Source organism: Pelophylax lessonae (assembly GCF_965119305.1).
Source record: "Pelophylax lessonae genome assembly, chromosome: 10".
Taxonomy (NCBI): domain Eukaryota; kingdom Metazoa; phylum Chordata; class Amphibia; order Anura; family Ranidae; genus Pelophylax; species Pelophylax lessonae.
Window position 1 is genome coordinate 144,409,558 of NC_138777.1, and position 18,991 is coordinate 144,428,548.

At 44.9% G+C, this 18,991-nt stretch overlaps 1 protein-coding gene across 3 annotated transcripts in view; it reads left to right on the top strand.

Moving 5' to 3' along the window:
- The window catches only part of SPTBN2 (spectrin beta, non-erythrocytic 2), a 1,240,451-nt gene that overhangs the window by 1,197,754 nt on the left and 23,706 nt on the right, over positions 1-18,991 (top strand). For all 3 annotated transcript variants that reach the window (XM_082270338.1, XM_082270340.1, XM_082270339.1), the window contains one exon: positions 1,175-1,348. In XM_082270338.1, the coding sequence (XP_082126464.1) occupies positions 1,175-1,348 (174 nt within the window). The remainder of the gene's footprint in view (positions 1-1,174; positions 1,349-18,991) is intronic.

Consider the following 18,991-nt stretch of genomic DNA (forward strand, 5'->3'; position numbering starts at 1 on the left):
TAAATAAAATAGGTTTTACAACTTTACCCAACTGTAACTCATGTCAACTGCCTGTTTGGGCGTTCAGCTCAATGCAATCACAATGAGTGTAGCTGTGCATAATGTCATAAATCTTAGATGTTTTTTTTTTAATGTTTAGCTCCACCAAGTTAACACCAGAACCACTAAAAATTGAACCTGCAAAACACTTATGAGTTAAAAAAATAAAACATACTGTTATCAACTACACTTCATATATGTGTCAGTGTCCAAACTGTCTGCCACAATATCTCAGTCCTGCTATATGTCGCTGATCGCTGTCATTACGATTAAAAAATAAAAATATCCTATAGTTTGTAAATGCTTTAACTTTTGCGCAAGCCAGTTCAATATACACTTACTGGGATTTTACATCTGCTACAAAGATATGTAGCAGATAATTTTTTCTAAATTGTTGTTTTAGCTAAAAAAAAAAAAAAACTCAGAGGTGATCAAATACCACCCAAAGAAAGCTCTATCAGTGGGGAAAAGGACATCATTTTTCTTTGGGTACAACATCGCACAATCCGCAATTGTCAGTTAAATTAACGCAGTGCCAGATTGCAAAAAATGTCCTGGTCATAAAGGGGGGGGGGGGTAAATTGGTTTGCGTGAAAGCTATAGCATCTACAAACTATGTGATTTGTACTGGAATTTACGCAGCTGTGACACTTTACTGGTAATAGCGGTAATCAGGGACTTATATTGGGACTTGTGATAGTGTGGTGGGCAATCTGGTGCTAGCTGACGCTGGATGGGAGTTACATGGACACTGACCTCAGTAGTGACACTAATACAGTGATCAGTGCTAGTACTGTACTAATGACACTGGCTGGGAGTGGGGTTAACATCTAGGGGCAGCTTGTGTGCCGAACGATGTGCAATGTGTGCTGTTTCTACTTAAGCATACAAAGCTCAGTATACAGCATACAAGCAGCAACATTATTGCAGGAGAGACATAGTATGCCTCTTCTGTATTAAAAATCTTGCCCGTTTGCCAATAGTTTTTCCAGGCTTAAGTTCCACTTTCATGATTTCAAATAAGGTTTAGGATATCTAACTTATATAAACGTATAGGAAGTATCTATATTATTTTTTACCATTTAGGATGTAAAAGCCTACCCATTAAAATGTAAGCATTCCTTTCTTCATCTAGGTCCTGGCAAAATGTCTATTGTGTTCTGAAGAAGGGCAGTCTGGGATTCTACAAAGATGCGAAGAGTGCAACAAGTGGCATTCCTTATCATGGTGAGGTTCCTGTTCAGCTTAGTGGTGCCCAGTGCAGTGTAGCCCATGACTACAAGAAGCGCAAGAATGTCTTTAAGCTAAGGTATGTAACCAGCATAGTTACGCTATGTCTACAAAGTGACATTTATTTGTGGTTTATTTTATAAAAGTTATGACTGACAATAGATAAAGGTCTATAGCAGAATTGCAGTGCAAACATAGATTAGTGCAATTATTGTGATGTCAAGTATACAATACATTGCAATCAAACATGTATAAACATCTAAAAATGCAAACCGTGAATGATCAACTAATGTACAAAATTTTCTGTGCAAAATGTAATACTTGCCAAGCAAAAAAGTGTATTAAGTCCAAAATAGCAACTGCATAAAGACAGTCCAGAAATGTCTCAAATTCCATAACCCATGTTTCATGATAAGCTAAAAGTTTTTTTCAGGGCCGATACCAATATTTTGGTCACTAACTATCGGTATCGGCCAGTATTGGCTGATATTTTGTACATTTAAAGTTTTGAAAAATAGACAATTTTTGACACAAATCTGGTACTGAACATGTTGGTTGTTAACATTTTTAACACGAAAGGCTCGTTCTTCATACCTTACCTGCATGAAAACTGATAGGAAAACCGCACAGCTTTCACTTGCAGGTACATCAGTTTCACATCATGTGAACGAACGAGTCCTAGAAGAGTAGACAACTGTGAAAAATAAAGTGCTGGGAAAATAACTAAAGGCTTCCCAAAACAAAATTTACATAAACTGCTGCAGTAGTGCACTCACTGTCTGCAATAATTAAATCTAGTAGCTGCGCTGCAGTGCAAAAGACAGTGGACTGAACACTAGTGCTACTCACTTTCAATACTCCCAGTTAATTAGAACAATATTATAGTGCAGAAAAGATAACATTTCAGCATGTTCACCAGTTAAACGGCTTCTGTTTTTTTCATATATTGCTGCCACTTCACTAAAAACACGCTCACTTGGTACTGAGGAAGGAGGAGCAGAAAGGTATCTTCTAGCATGAGAAGCAAGTCTTTTGTAGCGTGCCTCATTTTCTTTCCAACACTGAAGAGGATCACTTCTTCTGTCAATTAATTTCCTTCAAATAGAGATGAAGTTCATCACCCAGGGTCATTATTGCAGATTCAGAAGAATCCTCTGCTGCATGAGGCCCCAATAAAACACTGAACATGGCATCTATTCGACCACGCTGATGTTTTTCTTCTGTCCGTTGTCTTTTTGGACATTTTTCTCTTTTTGCAGCATCCTGCTCTTCCAGATTAGAAACCTGCTCCTTCTGACTTGTCTTTTTGGCAGGAACCTCCTGCACCTCCTGTTGAATATCTTTTGTTAGCCATTGTTTTACCATGGCCATTACATCATCAGAAGAGAAAGCATGATTCTTGTATCGAGGATCCAAAAGACATGCAAGCACAACATTTTTATTCTCTTCATGCTTCTCAAAACATTTGGCGAGGCTGTCCCTCATGGCCTGCCTACATGTTTTAGTGCCACATGTGTTGGGTCCTTCATTCTCTTGAAGAAGCATCTTCAGCACACTCACACATGGGATGACTAATAACACAGATGAGTCGTAATGACTCACCTCTAGTGTCACTTCCTCTATGGGGAGGAGGGTCTCAATGACATTGGCTACAATGTCCCACTGATCAACAAGAATATCCTCTATATTCACCTGAATAGATGGTAAGATCGCTTCTGCTCCAGCATTCTTCTCAGCATGTGAAGTGTTGAGCTCCATCGTGTTGGAACAGCGTTAATCAAGTTGTTTATGGGTAGGCCAAGGTCTTCCTGAATGCACCTCAGTTGCTGTTTGGCAAGAATTGAATGGTAAAAATGGCCTGCGCACCTCTTCAGCATGCCAATTAGATCAAGCAGAGCTCTCTGGTTTGACAGACCATCATTTACCACAAGTTGGAGGGTGTGCGCCATTGCAACTGAGGTCTGACACGTCAGCAAGCCTCATTCCTTTCACCATGTTCGCTCTGCTGTTTCGAAGCACAAGCATCACTCGGTCTTTGGTGATTCCCCAGTCTTCCAGCATGGCTAGAAACCTTTCTCTAATGTACTCTGCAGTGTAGGATCCTTGCAACACTTTTGTATTCAACACCAAATGCCTTATTGTCCATCCGCTGTCAGTGAAGTGGCATGTAAGACTCAGTGATTCTGATTGTCCTGACCAGCAGTCAGTCGTGAATGAGAGTGATTCTCTGGTTTCAGCGTAGCCTTTACTTTCTCAACGACCTTTTGGTGAATCTTTCCCAGCATTTCAGTTTGATTAATATTTGTCACTCTTCAGTGTGTACCTTGGCTCAACTATGGACATCAACCGCTTAAATCCAGAGTCAGACACCATTGTAAATGGCTGGTTTTCAGTGACCATTATCTCTGTGATTACTCTGTCCAGCAGTTGCTGATCCCATGCTTACATTGTGCATAAACCGGCCACGACCAGGTGCTCTTGGCCAGATTTCTGACAGAGGAGTGAAAATAATTATCAGAAGAGTTGTCCAAGAGCCAAGGACCACTTGTGGAGAGCTTCAGAAAGATCTGGAATTGGCAGGTACGATTGTTTCAAAGAAAATCAATAAGTAATGCACTCAACCGCCATTGCCTGTGTGCAAGCTCACCACGCAAGATTCCATTGCTGAAGAAAGAGCATGTTGAAGCTTGTTTAGAGTTTGCTGCAGAACATTTAGACAAGCCTGTGAAATACTGGGAGAATATAGTCTGGTCAGATGAGACCAAAAATGGATGCCATATAATACACACCATGTTTGGAGGTCAAATGGCACTGACCATCACCCTAAAAACAGTCAGTCGTGAATGAGAGTGATTCTCTGGTTTCAGCATAGCCTTTACTTTCTCACCGTCCTTTTGGTGAATCTTTCCCAGCATTTCAGTTCAATTAATATTTGTCACTCTTCACTGTGTACCTTGGCTCAACTATGAACCGCTTAAATCCAGAGTCGGACACCATTGTAAATGGCTGGTTTTCAGTGACCATTATCTCTGTGATTATTCTGTCCAGCAGTTGGGATCTTCCATCCGAATTTAGCCACCTGTTTTTTTTCTGAAACATATCTGCTATTGTTGCCTGCTGGAATACTGGTATTTCACCTTGTGATTCACTGTTTTTTTCTGTGCTGCATGATATAATTTAACATGATGAACTCTTAGACGGGCCCAAAGATTTGACATATTTTTTGTTTTTGCAGTTGCTGATCCCATGCTTACATTGTGCATATGTTGCACACTGCTGCTTTTCCTTGAGATGGAGACAAGAAATAGTCCCATATCACACTTTTACTTTTTCTATCTGCATTCATCTCCATCTCTGAAATTTGAAAGGCACAAATTGAATTTAGGGTAACGGGTTAAAAAAACTGGCTGGCACCCTGTGATGGGGTGGCTGGCACCCTGTGGTGGGGTGGCTGGCTCCATGTGGTGGTGGGTGACTGGCTGGCTGGCACCCTGTGGTGGTGGGTGGCTGGCTGGCACCCTGTGGTGGTGGGTGGCTGGCTGGCACCCTGTGGTGGTGGGTGGCTGGCTGGCACCCTGTGGTGGTGGTTGGCTGGCTGTCACCCTGTGGTGGTGGTTGGCTGGCTGTCACCCTGTGGTGGTGGGTGGCTGGCTGGCACCCTGTGGTGGTGGGTGGCTGGCTGGCACCTTGTGGTGGTGGCTGGCTGTCTGGCACCCTGTGGTGGTAGGTGGGTGGGCAGCTGGCTGACACCCTGTGGTGGCTGGCTTGCACCCTGTGGTGGCTGGCTTGCACCCTGTGGCCTGTGGGTGGCTGGCTGGCACCCTGTGGGTGGCTGGCTGGCACCGGGGCTGCTGTGGGTGGGAGTATGGCTGTGTTACACAATACACTCCCGAGAGACTCCCGACTCCAGACGAGACTGTCGAAGGCAAGGGAGGCTGCCTAAGAAGGCAGAAGGTTAGGCCCAGTGCGCAGAGGCGCGTGGCGCAACATACGCAATGACGTACCGACAATATCGGTAATATCGGCAAGTTCCGGGCGCCGATACCGATATATCGGGAAAAGTGAATATCGGCCCTCCGATAATCTGCTTTGCCAATAATCGATCGCTCCCTAACACATAGTGTTCAATTTATGTAATGCTTGAGTGGACTGTCAGAAACTGCAGACCTAATAGAGGAAATAAGGGTCAAAGACTGTGGTGTTACATTTTTGGCTAGGGATCTGCTGCAGAAAACAATACAATTCTGGGAACATCTTACATGAGGCTAGTAGAGATCAGATCTATTAACACTAATCAATGTTCCTACTACAGACTGCTGAGGTCTGAGGGCCCCATATCATGTACTAAAGGATCGCACGTTGGGCACTAGGGCTCTACACTCTGCTGTCTCAGAGAGAAGCAACGCTTATGTAAGTGAATTGCAGCCGGCTTTCCTTTATTGTCAAAACTTAGTTTTTCTATCGTTCGTCTATGACAGACGCAGCTCCATATTCTTCTTAACCATTGGGTTATGCTGCCTCCTACAGGAGTAGGGTACTAGGCAGGAAAAATCTTTACCACGCCTATGGGGCAGTCCCTGGGGGAGTACACCCACTCGGCTATAAGAATTCCGTTTTTTTCTGCCTAGTCATGAGTAAGGACCTAGTTCCCTGCTGGGATTTTGGTCCTAGCATATTTTTTACGTAAAAACGCAATCTTTTGTCTAAATTTTATTTTTTTAGCTAGTTATGTTCCTGAGAGAACTACAATCAACAGCTGGACTGGGCATCGGACTGGATATTCTGGATCCTTATGGTCTCCCAGTCTGGCCAGCGAGTGTGTGCAGGTGGCAGCTCCACGCTAGGCCTCGCCACGACATATCCCCACTGGACAGGGGCTGGCCCTCGAGTTAAACACCTCACCGGGACACACACGACCTGGTTTGGCTTGAGTCAAAGCGCATCCCTTGGCCGTCAGCACCCCCACCCCGGGTGGAGAGGTGATCTGTCTGGAGTGGCGCCCACCCGAATATCGTTGGTATGGGGAATAGTGGCCTCCCATATCTCTTTCAGTCTCAGAGTGGATGTGGGCCCTTCACTGGGACTGTCGGACTATCTGGTTACCCCCCATACCCCCCCTTGTATGTGGGCTACCTAGGGACCATCCCCCATCTACCATCCAAGGCTCCCCCCGCAGGCCATCCGCCCCACTATTTCATAGAGGTCCCTACCTTAGTCTGGTACGATGCAGGGGCCGTAGCAGGCGATGGGGGCCCTTAGGGGGGGCGCAATCTGCTGGGGGGAGTTTAATCCTGGTGGGGTTCACTGCCAGGGCCCCTCCCTATGCCTGATTGATCGCTGGACTCCTCAGGGGATCCTGTGGACCGCATACTCCTCAGGGGATCCTGTGGACCGCATGGCGTGCCCTTTACAGAGGATTGTCTTATTGATTCTTTGGATGAACTTATCAAGGGTCTTACTGGTGGGAAGAGTACTCTTCCTCATCAGTTTGCTCAGGGCAAGGCACCTTGTCATTATGGGGTCCCTCTTTTTCAGCATACAAGCGGCTCTTTTGTGCCTCCGCCACGCAGGAGAAGGATCTAAGACTTTTAGATCATCTGGGGGTTCCTAGAAGAGTTGTTCAGGTAAGCTGAGAGCAGGCCCCTCCAGTTCTGCAGTTAAGCCCTCTTCTGCATGAAGGGGCACCCTCACCTGTAACTGGGGTGGAGGGTTATCTTCGTTTCTTTACGGAACCATGGACCTTATTGATTCAAGACGAATGGGTCCAACAAACTGATTCAGGTCCGACTGTCTGACAGGTTCTAAACACTCAATCTACGCCTATCTACAGACCGGATAAGGGATCTACAAGAAGAGGTGCAAGATTTGCTGTTGCAGGGGTGATTGGGCCGGTTCCCTCTCAGGAAGGCTTTCAAGAGTTTTACTCAAACCTGTTCACTGTGCCCAGGAAAGAAGGCAAGTGCATCCTATCTTGGTCCTAAAGGCTCTGAATAGCTTTGTGCAGGTACAGAAGTTTTGAATGGAGTCCATTCGCCGCATGCTAGTGGCGTCCCTACACCAGGGAGACCTTTTGGCCTCTATCAAGGACGCCTACCTTCACGTCCCTGTTTACGTTGACCACCAGCATTTCCTTTGCTTCGCTGTGGGCGAGGAGCATTATCAATTTGTGGCGTTACCATTTGGTCTCACCTCTGCTCCCAGGATATTCACCAAAGTGTTGGCTCCGGTATTGACATTGCGACAGCGGGGGATTGAGGTGCTGGGGTACCTGGAGGATCTTCTCTTAGGAGCAGACTCCCATTCAGCCCTGCTGGCCCACTTAACCATCACTGTGCGGACTCAGCAAGAGTTCGGTTGGAACCTCAATTTCCAGAAATCTGCTCTAGTCCCATCCTCCAAGCTTGATTATCTGAGACTGGCTCTGATTCAACTTGAGTGAGGGTGTTTCTTCCTCTGGACAAGCTGCAAAAATTGCAGAGGGGGATTCGCCTGCTGTTATCCATCAAACTATCCTTTCTACGGACTTGCATGCGAGGGCAGGGCCTGATGGTGTCTACCTTCGAGGCGGTTCCATCACACAGTTCCACACGAGACCTCTGCAAAGAGAATTTCTTGTTAAGTGGAACAAGGATCCAAAATCTTTGGACTATCTGATCCTACTGAGCCAAAAACACGAGAAGTGTTCTGCTGTAGTGGCTCCGCTCCCTGGCTCTACGTCAGGGCAAGTCATTCCTTCCCCTATATTGAACTGTGGTTACCACGGATGCCAGCCTGTCCGCTTGGTGGGGTACTTGGATAGATGTATGTCCAGGGGACCTGGACTCTAAAGGTGTCCAGACTACCGATCAATATTATGGAACTCTATTATGGAGCAATAAACTTTGCTTGATTCACTGAACAAATCACCTTTGAGGGTGTTTCAATCAGACAATGCCACTGCTGTGACTTACGTCAATCATCAAGGGGGCCCCAGGAGTGTCTTGGCGGCTCGAGAGGTGGCCGAGGTCCTAATATGGGCAGAAAACTTTCTTCAGCCCTATCTGCCGTGCATATTCCCGGAGTGGAGATTTGGCAGATGGATTACCTGAGTCAGGTGTTGGATCAGGCAGAATGGTCCCTTCACCCGGAGGTTTTTCACCTGCTGAGTGCCCGTTGGGGGACTCCCAATGTATCTCCCTTTCGGCTCAACAGGAAGGTACAGAGGTTTGTAGCCCAATCTCTGGATCCTCTGGCAGACGCCACAGATGCACTAGTGTCTCCTTGGGGAACAGTATCACTGGTAATCTATGCGTTTCCCCCACAAAAACCGCTGCCTAGGCTTCTGCGCAGAATAGAGCTGGAAGGGACTCCAGTAATTCTGGTGGCAACAGATTGGCCTCGCCGGTCTTCGTACGTGGGTCTGGTGAGATTGGTTGCTGATGATTCTTGAAGACTTCCTCTCAGGGAAGATCTGCTGTCTCAGGGGCCGATCTTCCATCCTGCTTTACAGTCACTGGCCTTAACGGCGTGGCTGTTGGAAGCCAGGTATTGAAGGATAGCGGTCTTTCTGACTGTGATTTCCACACTGCTGAAGGCCAGAAAATCTACCTCTATGATTTATCATCATACATGGAAATTGTACATTGCCATTAACTATGTAACTATACGTGGCCACTAACTAAAACTAGAAGAAAAACTGTTTAACCTTAAAATACGTAAGGGTTTTTTTTAATGTCAGAGCAGTAAGGATGTGGAATTCTCTTCCACAAGCAGTGGTATCAGCAGGGAGCATCGATAGTTTAAAAAAGCAATTAGATGGGCACCTTAAAGACCACAACATAAAAGGGTATACAATGTACGGTTAACAGCAAACACGCACACATCATAGGTTGAACTGGATGGACTGATGTCTTTTTTCTTCCTCTCTAACTATGTAACTATGTAGGCCACCAAGTGCTGGGTAGGTGTATAGGGTTTGAGCCTGGGGTTCCCTCTGGTTTTCTTTTTTGCACTTACCAACTTCTTGCTCCAGCTATGGCGGGCATACGACACTCCCCAAAGGATTGGTTATGGGTCTTCGGATAGTATCACAATGTAAGGGGTTTTAACCCCCCGCCCAGAAAAGGAGAAACGCTTTTAGATATTATAGAAGGGAATCAAAAATGGAGAAAGATCTGGTAGTCTTGGTAGAGGATAGACAAGGCAAATAGCATGCATGCAATGTCAAGCGACAGCTGCCAAAGCCGGCAGAATATTAGCATGCATAAAGAAAGGGATGTATTCCAGAGATAAAACTATAATCCTTCCACTTTATAAAACTCTGGTCTGACCACATCTGGAGTATTCTTTCCAGTTCCTGGTCGCCAGTCCTCAGGAGGGATGTGTTGGAGCTGGAGAGAGTCCAGAGAACGGCAACTAAACTAATTAGGGGATTGGAGGACCTTAATTATGAAGAGCGTCTGCAATCACTTGATTTATTCTCCCTGGAGAAGAGACGCCTGAGAGGGGACATGATATCAATTTATAAATATCTCAATGGCGATCTCAGCATAGAAAAAAAGCTATTCAGTCGAAAGGATTGCATGAGGACTCGAGGGCATACAATGCGATTAGAGGAGAAGCGTTTTACCTCAGGCAACGTGGGGGGTTCTTTACTGTTAGAGCTACAAGATTGTGGAATTCTCTACCACAATAGGTGGTTTCTCCGGGAAGTATGGTGGCTTTCAAAAGACTCTTAGATGTACATCTCAAGGATCAGAACATTCAGGGGTATGAGAGATGATTATGGCCACACACACCTACACAGGTTGAACTGGATGGACTATTGTCTTTATTCAACCTCACCTACTATGTAACTGGATGGACTGATGTCTTTTTTCAACCTCACAAACTATGTAACATTGCATGGTGTGAATCCATTGGGGTGCATCGATGCCTATTTTCAGTGGCTCGGATATTGGCTTTCCTCCATAGAGGGGTTGAGCAGTGGTTGGCCTTGGGTAGTATCAAAGGCCTGGTATCGGCTCTTGTGGTGTTTATTTATTTTTTTAAACTCTTTTTATTAATGGAGAAAAAGAATAAAGTGCATACAACAAGGCACTCAACAGGAATGCCAACAGGTCAAATAAGGTACAAACAGAAATGGTACATCAACTCATTCAAGAGAGTTTCCATGATAAACAACGTGTCTAGTTATGTCATCTTAGAGGTCAAGCAGTAGTGTTTTTTTTTTTTTTAAACGCCCTTTAGCCACATATTCTTTGATTCACACTTTTATTCAGGGTGCTCCCCCGATACGGTCCCCGTTATCTCTGTGGGATCTTAACTTGGTACTGTCAGTTCTTCCGAAACCTCCTTTTGAACACATTAAGGAGATTCCTCTGTCTACATGGTCACAGAAGGTAGCCTTTTTAGTGGCTATTACCTCTGTGTGCAGTGTCTCATTTGGCGGCGGTATCCTGCCGCTCACTTTATCTGGTGGCCCACAGACACAAGGTGATACTTCGATCTAATCAGTCGCTTCTTCCTAAAGTGGTCTCCGATTTCCATTTAAATGAAGACATTGTGCTGCCTTCATTATGTCCTAAGCCCAAGCATCCTAAAGAATTTTCCTTGCATTCCTTGGATGTGGTTAGGGTAATCGGGGTTTATCTGGCGGCTACTGAGTCCTTCAGAAAATCGGACTCGCTTTTGTCCTCACGGACGGACCTTGGAAAGGATTGGTTGCGTCCGCTGCGACCATATACAGATGGATTAGGCAGGCGGTGGTACAGGCTTATTCAGGTTCCACCTTTTCCCTGTGAAGCACATTCTACTAGGGCGCTGAGTGCCTCTTGGGCTTTTCGCCATTAGGCGTCAGTGATACAAGTTTGCAAGGCAGCAACTTGGTCGCCTGTGCACACATTCACAAAATTCTACAAGGTAAATGTGTTGGCATCTTTGGATGTTACTTTTGGCCGCAAGGTCTTTGCAGGCTGCTGTTTAAAAGATAATTTATTCTCTTTGAGGGTGTATGTTGTTTCTAGGGGAGCTCCAGTTGTTCCTGGTTGAACTCCATGTTACCTGGTTGGTTAAGTTTAGCCTTTGGGAATTACGTTCTTTTCTGTGTTTTCCCACCCCTCATGTTAATACTGCTTTGGGATGTCCCAATGGTTAAGAAGAATATGGAGCTGCGTCTGTCAATGAACGATAGAGAAAACTGGATTTTTGACTTACCATAAAATCCTTTTCTCTGAAGTTCATTGACAGATGCAGCACCCGCCCCTCTATATATGAGTTGGGTTGGGGTTTTTTCTTCTGACACTGCTTGCAACAAAACTGAGTGCCTATAGCCGGGTGAGTGGGTGTATACCCCCAGGGACTGCCCCATAGGCGTGGTAAAGATTTTTCCTGCTTAGTGTCCTACTTCTGTAGGGGCAGCTTAACCCAATGGTTAAGAATATGGAGCTTCATCTGTTAATGAACTGCAGAGAAAAGGATTTTAAGGTAAGTCAAAAATCCAGTTATCTGTTTTATCAATAAAGTCCATATATATTGCATGATGAATGTCATCTTGTTTTCTCCACATTTGGGGGATTGTATGCCATTCTGGAGTGGTAGAGCCTGGTTTAATATGAGTGATTATATCCTGGCTTACTGGAGTAGTTGACAGGCAGAGGAGACACATGCAGCAGTTATCTTCTGTAGTGGGGCTTGATTTCTGTTGTGGAATTTTTCCTCAGGTACAAAATACCTGTTAGTCAGTGATACCAAATCAGACAATATAAATAGCTATGTATATAATGAGATCAGACAGACTCAAGATGGCTGAATCATAGTGACCTGATTTTATTACAGCGTGTTGGCTTTAAATATACTCATATGACGTATAATAATGGGTTTGTCATTCAAATCTGACATACAAGAAATGGGTTGTTATTAACATCTTTTGTCCAATCAAGCTTAACAATTAATTATGGTAAGCATAGGGTTAATCTATATTATGATTTTCTGTCATCGGGGAATTTTCTTGGTGATGCTCATCGAGAAGTTTCTCAAGGGACTTTTATCAGTCAGCTGTCCAGACAGAGTTTCTCTTATGACAGATACGGGAATATTGTTGCGGTTAGGAACATCTCAGCTTATATATATTTTTTAGCTTTTGCAAGCTCAGTGACACATGTAAAGAAATCAAAGACAAAATGAGATTAATTAACTCGAAAGACATTTTGTTTAAGTCAACCATTTTGTATGCCAATCAAGGCATCCTGTATATTTAAATGCCAATCAAGGTATCCTGTATATGCCACCTCATCTCTGAGAGCATGTTATACCTCTCTGTGTGTTATTTGCTCTGGTGAGTGTGCTGACCACCGCTGGGTGAAGGGAGTATCACTGGAATTATTCATTCGATTTATTTGTGGATTTCGATTTTTCATGAACTATGGGTATGGACTTTGAGAGCTTTTCAGACTGCAGTTACTATTTTGGACTTTTATAAACTTAGTTTGGCATGTGTTACATTTTGCACAGAGAAATGTATACATATATTGATCATTCATGATCATAATTATGTTTATACATGTCTGATTGCACTGTGTTGTATATTTGACATCACAATTATTTCACTCTCTTTTTATTTTGGCATGGCAATTTACTGTTTTAGCGGAAATTGCATACACATTTAGCAGCCTATCTAGAATTACCATTAAAAATACACAACATAGAATTTTTGTACTTATGGCAAAACCCTTTTCTTGGAGTAGTTTAGGGAAGAGAGGCCCGAACCCTCTGTATTTTTGCTTTTGCTCTTTGTACTGCTTTGCCACGAATGAGGCATGCTGGGTTATATGGGGGCTGGCCTACAATTTTTTTGTTTGTCAGTGTCCAGACGTCTTGTAAGGTGGTAGTACAATTCAAATGTCTAAGGATTACGTCAATGATGTGTCCCTCAATTGAACATGAAAAAATAACCTATTACAGGCCGTCCCCAAGTTGCATACATTAAACTTATATACGACTCATACAAACAGAGGGAGACAACAGGATGTGAGAGGAAATATACCCCTAGGAGGAAATATACCCCTAGGATGGGAAATTCACTGCTGAAGCTTTATCACCAATCCTGGTTTCCACGACGACCCAAAATTTTCAAAATCCAATTGTCACAGGGACAGAATGTGAAGTGAAATTTTCTGAACAGGGGCACAGACAGGAAAACTAATGATACAGAGGTATTAAACCTCCCCTATGCTATCCAAAAAAACTTAAAGTATGTTTCTCTATCGTTCGACAGACGCAGCCCCATATCATCTTAGATCGTTGGGTTATGCTCCTCCAATCAGGAATAGGACACTAGACCGGAAAAAGCTTTACCATGCCTATGGGGGCTGTTCCTGCAGGCATAACTCCACACACTCTGCTACAGCAGCCAGTTTGTTTCTGCCTAGTTTAGGAATAGGACCTAGTTCCCTACTGGGACTTTGGTTTCAGCTATAATAGGGAAATTCTGTTATTTTGTGATTATTTTTTTTTATTTTCACTAGTTAGAGTTCCTGGAGACAGCCAGCTTAGTTTTCAAACTGGATATTCTAGATCCTTATGGTCTCCCAGCCTGGCCAGCGAGTGTGAGCAGGTTATAGTCCAGAAGTAAGCCTCGCCACGACAGAGCCCAGATGGATGGGGACGAGCCTGCGAGTGCACAAGTCTCACTGAGACGCGATCGACCTAGAGCGCCCTAATTTTTCAGCGTACCCCCTGGCTTGCAGCAACCCCATTCTGGGTGGGAGGTGGTTTGTGCGGAGTGGCGCCCACCTGGTACCATGGTATGGTGAGTAATACTGTCCCCCCAATCCTCTGGCTGTCTCAGGGTGGACGTGGGCCCCCTCCCTGGGATAGTCAGACCCTCGGGGCTCTCTCGGTTCCCCTAGCCTCTGGAATACCAGGACCACCCCCTCCAGGTCTTTTCCCCTTTCCATAGCATGTCCTACCTCCGGGGGGTGGGGGGGAATTGCACCAAGAGTGTTTTGGCAGCCAGGGAGGTGGCCAAATTTTGGCCTGGGTGGAACGGTTTATTCTAGCTCTCTCTGCTTTGCACATCCCAGGTGTGGTGAACTGGCAAGCGGAATACCTGAGTCCTCAGGTGTTGAAACACGGGAGTGGTCCCTACACCCAGAGGTGTTTCATCCCCTGTGTGTCAGATGGGGGACACCCGAGGTGGATCTGTTTGCTTCTCGTCTCAACAAGAAGGTGCAGAGGTTCGTAGCCAGATCTCGAAATCTTCTGGCCGATGCCACAGACACACTGCTGTCTCCTTTGGGGTCGGTATCGGCTGCTTTATGCCTTTCCTCCGGTGAAACTTCTGCCGAAGCGTCTACGTAGAATAGAGGTGGAAGGGATTCCGGTCATTCTGGTGGCTCCAGACTGGCCTCGCCGTTCTTGGTATGCAGACCTAGTAAGGTTCGTCGCCGATACTCCTTGGAGACTTCCTCTCAGTGAAGATCTGCTGTGTCCAGATCCGATCTTCCATCCTGCTTTACAGTTAAAAGCCAGGTGTTGAGGGATAGAGGTCTTTCTGTCTATGTGATTCCTGCGCTCTTAAATTCTAGGAAGTCGACTTCAGAGGAAGATACATCATCGTACACGGAAATCGTACATTTCATGGTGTGAATCACTGAATGTGCACCCTCGCTTGTTTTCGGTTGCTAGGGTTTCGTCCTTTCTGCAGAAAGGGGTTGAACAGCGGTTTGCTGTGAGCACTATCAAAGGCCAAGTGTCGGCCTTGGCAATATATTTTCAACACCCGTTAGCTACGCATGACTTAGTTCGTACCTTCATTCAGGGGGTGCGCCATTTGGCTACTCCGAGGCGGTCCCCCCTACCTCAGTGGGATCTAAATCTGGTATTATCGGTTCTTCAAAAGCCTCCTTTTGAGAAAATTTGGCAGATTCCTCTGCCTCCATTGTCTCAGAAGGTTGCCTTTTTGGTAGCTATCACCTATGCCCGCAGGGTGTCTGAATTGGCGGCGTTGTCCTGCCAGTCACCTTGTCTGATGGTCCACAGAGATAAAGTGGCACTGGTTGATCTTTTCTCCCTAAAGTTGTTTCTGATTTTTATTTGAATGAAGACATTGTGCTGCCTTCACTCTGTCCCAAGCATCGTAAGGAAATTGCCTTGCATTCTTTGGATGTGGTTCGAGTGATCAGGGTTTACCTGGCAGTTACTGAGTCTTTCAGAAAGTCAGATGCTCTCTTTGTCCTTACTGAGGGACCAAGGGATTGGCTGCGTCTGCTGCGACCATTTCCAGGTGAATGAGGCAGACGGTTGGTTAGGTTCCTCCTTTCCCAGTGAAGGCGCATTCTACTAGAGCTTTGAGTGCCTCTTGGCCTTTTCGCCATCAGGCGTCAGTGATGCAAGTTTGCAAAGCGGCAGCTTGGTCGTCTGTGCATACGTTCACATAATTCTACAAAGTTGATGTGTTGGCATCTTCGGATGCCTCCTTTGGCCACAAGGTTTTTCAGGCGGCTGTTTAAAGGGAATCTTTTTTGTTCTTCTTGCATTGTCTTCCCACCCATCATGAAAATGCTGCTTTGGGACATCCGAATGGCCTAAGAAAATATGGAGCTGCGTCTGTCAATGAAGGATAGAGAAAACTGGATTTTTGTACTTACCGTAAAATCCTTTTCTCTGAAGTTCATCAACAGACGCAGCACCTGCCCTTTTGCTTCTGAGTGTGAGGGTTTTTTTGTCTTCTAAACACTGCTTGCAATGAAACTGACTGCTGTAGCAGAGTGTGTGGGGTTATGCCTGCAGGGACAGCCTCCATAGGCGTGGTAAAGCTTTTTCCTGCCTAGTTTGGATTGGAAGAGCATAACCCAATGGTCTAAAAAGATATGGAGCTGCGTCTGTCGATGAACTTGAGAGAAAAGGATTTTACGGTAAGTACAAAAATCCAGTTTTTTTATATAGTTAAAAAAAAAAATTACTATATTTCAACTAACCTACGAATTCAACTTAAGAACAAGCCTACCTACAGAACCTATCTTGTTTGTAACCTGGGGACTGCCTGTATATTGCTCACCAAATGCACAACTCTCTTGTTGTTTTTTATATATATATATATATATATATATATATATATCTCACCCCTCACATGTTTTGTAAATATTTTATTATATCTTTTCATATGACAACACTGAAGAAATTACACTTTGCTACAATGTAAAGTAGTGAGTGTACCGCTTGTATAACAGTGTAAATTTGCTGCCCCCTCAAAATAACTCAACACACAGCCATTAATGTCTAAACTGCTGGCAACAAAAGTGAGTACACCCCTAAGTAAAAATGTGCAAATTAAGCCCAAAGTGTCAATATTTTATGTGACCACCATTATTTTCTAGCACTGCCTTAATCTTCTTGGGCATGGAGTTCACCAGAGCGTCACAGGTTGCCATTGGATTCCTCTTCCACTCCTCCATGACATCATGGAGCTCCACCTTCCATTTGAGGATGCCCCACAGATGCTCATTAGGTTTAGGTCTGGATATATGCTTGGCCAGTCTATCACCTTTACCCTAAGTTTCTTTAGCAAAGCAGTGGTCATCTTGGAGATTTGGGGTCGGTATCATGTTGGAATACTGCCCTGCAACCCAGTCTCCGAAGGAAGGGGATCATGCTCTGCTTCAGTATGTCACAGTACATGTTGGCATTCATGGTTCCCTCAATAAACTGTAGCTTCCCCAGTGTCGGCAGCACTCATGCAACCCCAGACCATGACACTCCCACCCCCATACTTGACTGTAGCAAGACGCACTTGTCTTTGCACTCCTCACCTGGTTGCCACCACACATGCTTGACACCATCTGAACCAAATAAGTTTATCCTGGTCTAATTAGACCACTGGACATGGTTGCAGTAATCATGTCCTTATTCTGCTTGTCATTCTGCTTGTCTTCAGCAATCTGTTTGCGGGTTTTCTTGTGCATCATCTTTAGAAGAGGCTTCCTTCTGTGATGACAGCCTTGCAGACTAATTTGATGCAGTGAGTGGCATATGGTCTGAGCACTTAGACGTCTATTTCGCAAAGGCAACCTCTGGATATGACGCTGAGCACGTGCACTCAACTCCTTTGGTTGACCATGGCGAGGCCTGTTTTGAGTGGAATCTGTCCTGTTAAACTGCTGTATGGTCTTGGCCACTGTGCTGCAGCTCAGTTTCAGGGTCTTGGCAATCTTCTCATAGGCCATCTTTATGTAAAGCAGTGGTTCTCCACTCCAGTCCTCGGGACCCACCAACAGGCCAGGTTTGCAAGATAACTAAATTACATCACAGGTGATCTCATTTGCTGCTCAGTGATTGCAGTATTCTTGTCTGCATCTCCCAAGGTAATACTTAAAATATGGCCTGTTAGTGGGTCCCGAGGACCGGAGTTGAGAACCACTGTTGTAGAGCAACAGTCCTTTTTTCTGTTCCTCAGAGAGTTCTTTGCCATGAGATGCCATGTTGAACTTCCAGTGACCAGTATGAGAGAGTGAGACCGATAACCCCAAATTTAACACACCTGCTCCCCCTTCACACCTGAGACCTTGTAACACTAACGAGTCACATGACACTGGGGAGGGAAAATGGCTAATTGGGCCCGATTTGGACATTTTCACTTTGGGGTGTACTCCCTTTTGCTGTCAGCGGTTTAATGTGTTGAGTTATTTTGAGGGGACAGCAAATTTACACTTGTATACAAGCTGTACACTCACTATTTTACATTGTAGCAAAGTGTAATTTCTTCAGTGTTGTCACATGAAAAGATATAATATATTTAAAAAAATGTGAGGGGTGTACTCGAGATACCATGTGTGTATATGTGTGTGTGTGTGTGTGTATATATATATATATATATATAGATATATATATATATATATCTATATATATATATATATATATATATATATACAGTACAGACCAAAAGTTTGGACACACCTTGTTAGCACTTGTTGGCCCTTTTGCCTTCACACTGCGGTCCAGCTCACCCCAAACCATCTCGATTGGGTTCAGGTGCGGTGACTGTGGAGGCCAGGTCATCTGGCGCAGCACCCCATCACTCTCCTTCTTGGTCAAATAGCCCTTACACCTCCTGGAGGTGTGTTTGGGGTCATTGTCCTGTTGAAAAATAAATGATGGTCCAACTAAATGCAAACCTGATGGAATAGCATGCCGCTGCAAGATGCTGTGGTTGCCATGCTGGTTCAGAATGCCTTCAATTTTGAATAAATCCCCAACAGTGTCACCAGCAAAGCACCCCCACACCATCACAACTCCTCCTCCATACTTCACGGTGAGAACCAGGCATGTAGAGTCCATCCATTCACCTTTTCTGCGTCGCACAAAGACACGGTGGTTGGGACCAAAGATCTCAAATTTGGACTCCTCAGACCAAAGCACGGATTTTCACTGGTCTAATGTCCATTCCTTGTGTTCTTTAGCTCAAACAAGTCTCTTCTGCTTGTTGCCTTTCTTTAGCAGTGGTTTCCTAGCAGATATTCTACCATGAAGGCCTGATTCACACAGTCTCCTCTTAACAGTTGTTCTAGAGTTGTGTCTGCTGCTAGAACTCCGTGTGCCATTGACCTGGTCTCTAATCTGAGCTGCTGTTAACCTGCGATTTCTGAGGCTGGTGACTCGGATGAACTTATCCTCCGCAGCAGGGGTGGGTCTTCCTTTCCTGGGGCGGTCCGCATGTGAGCCAGTTTCTTTGTAGCGCTTGATGGTT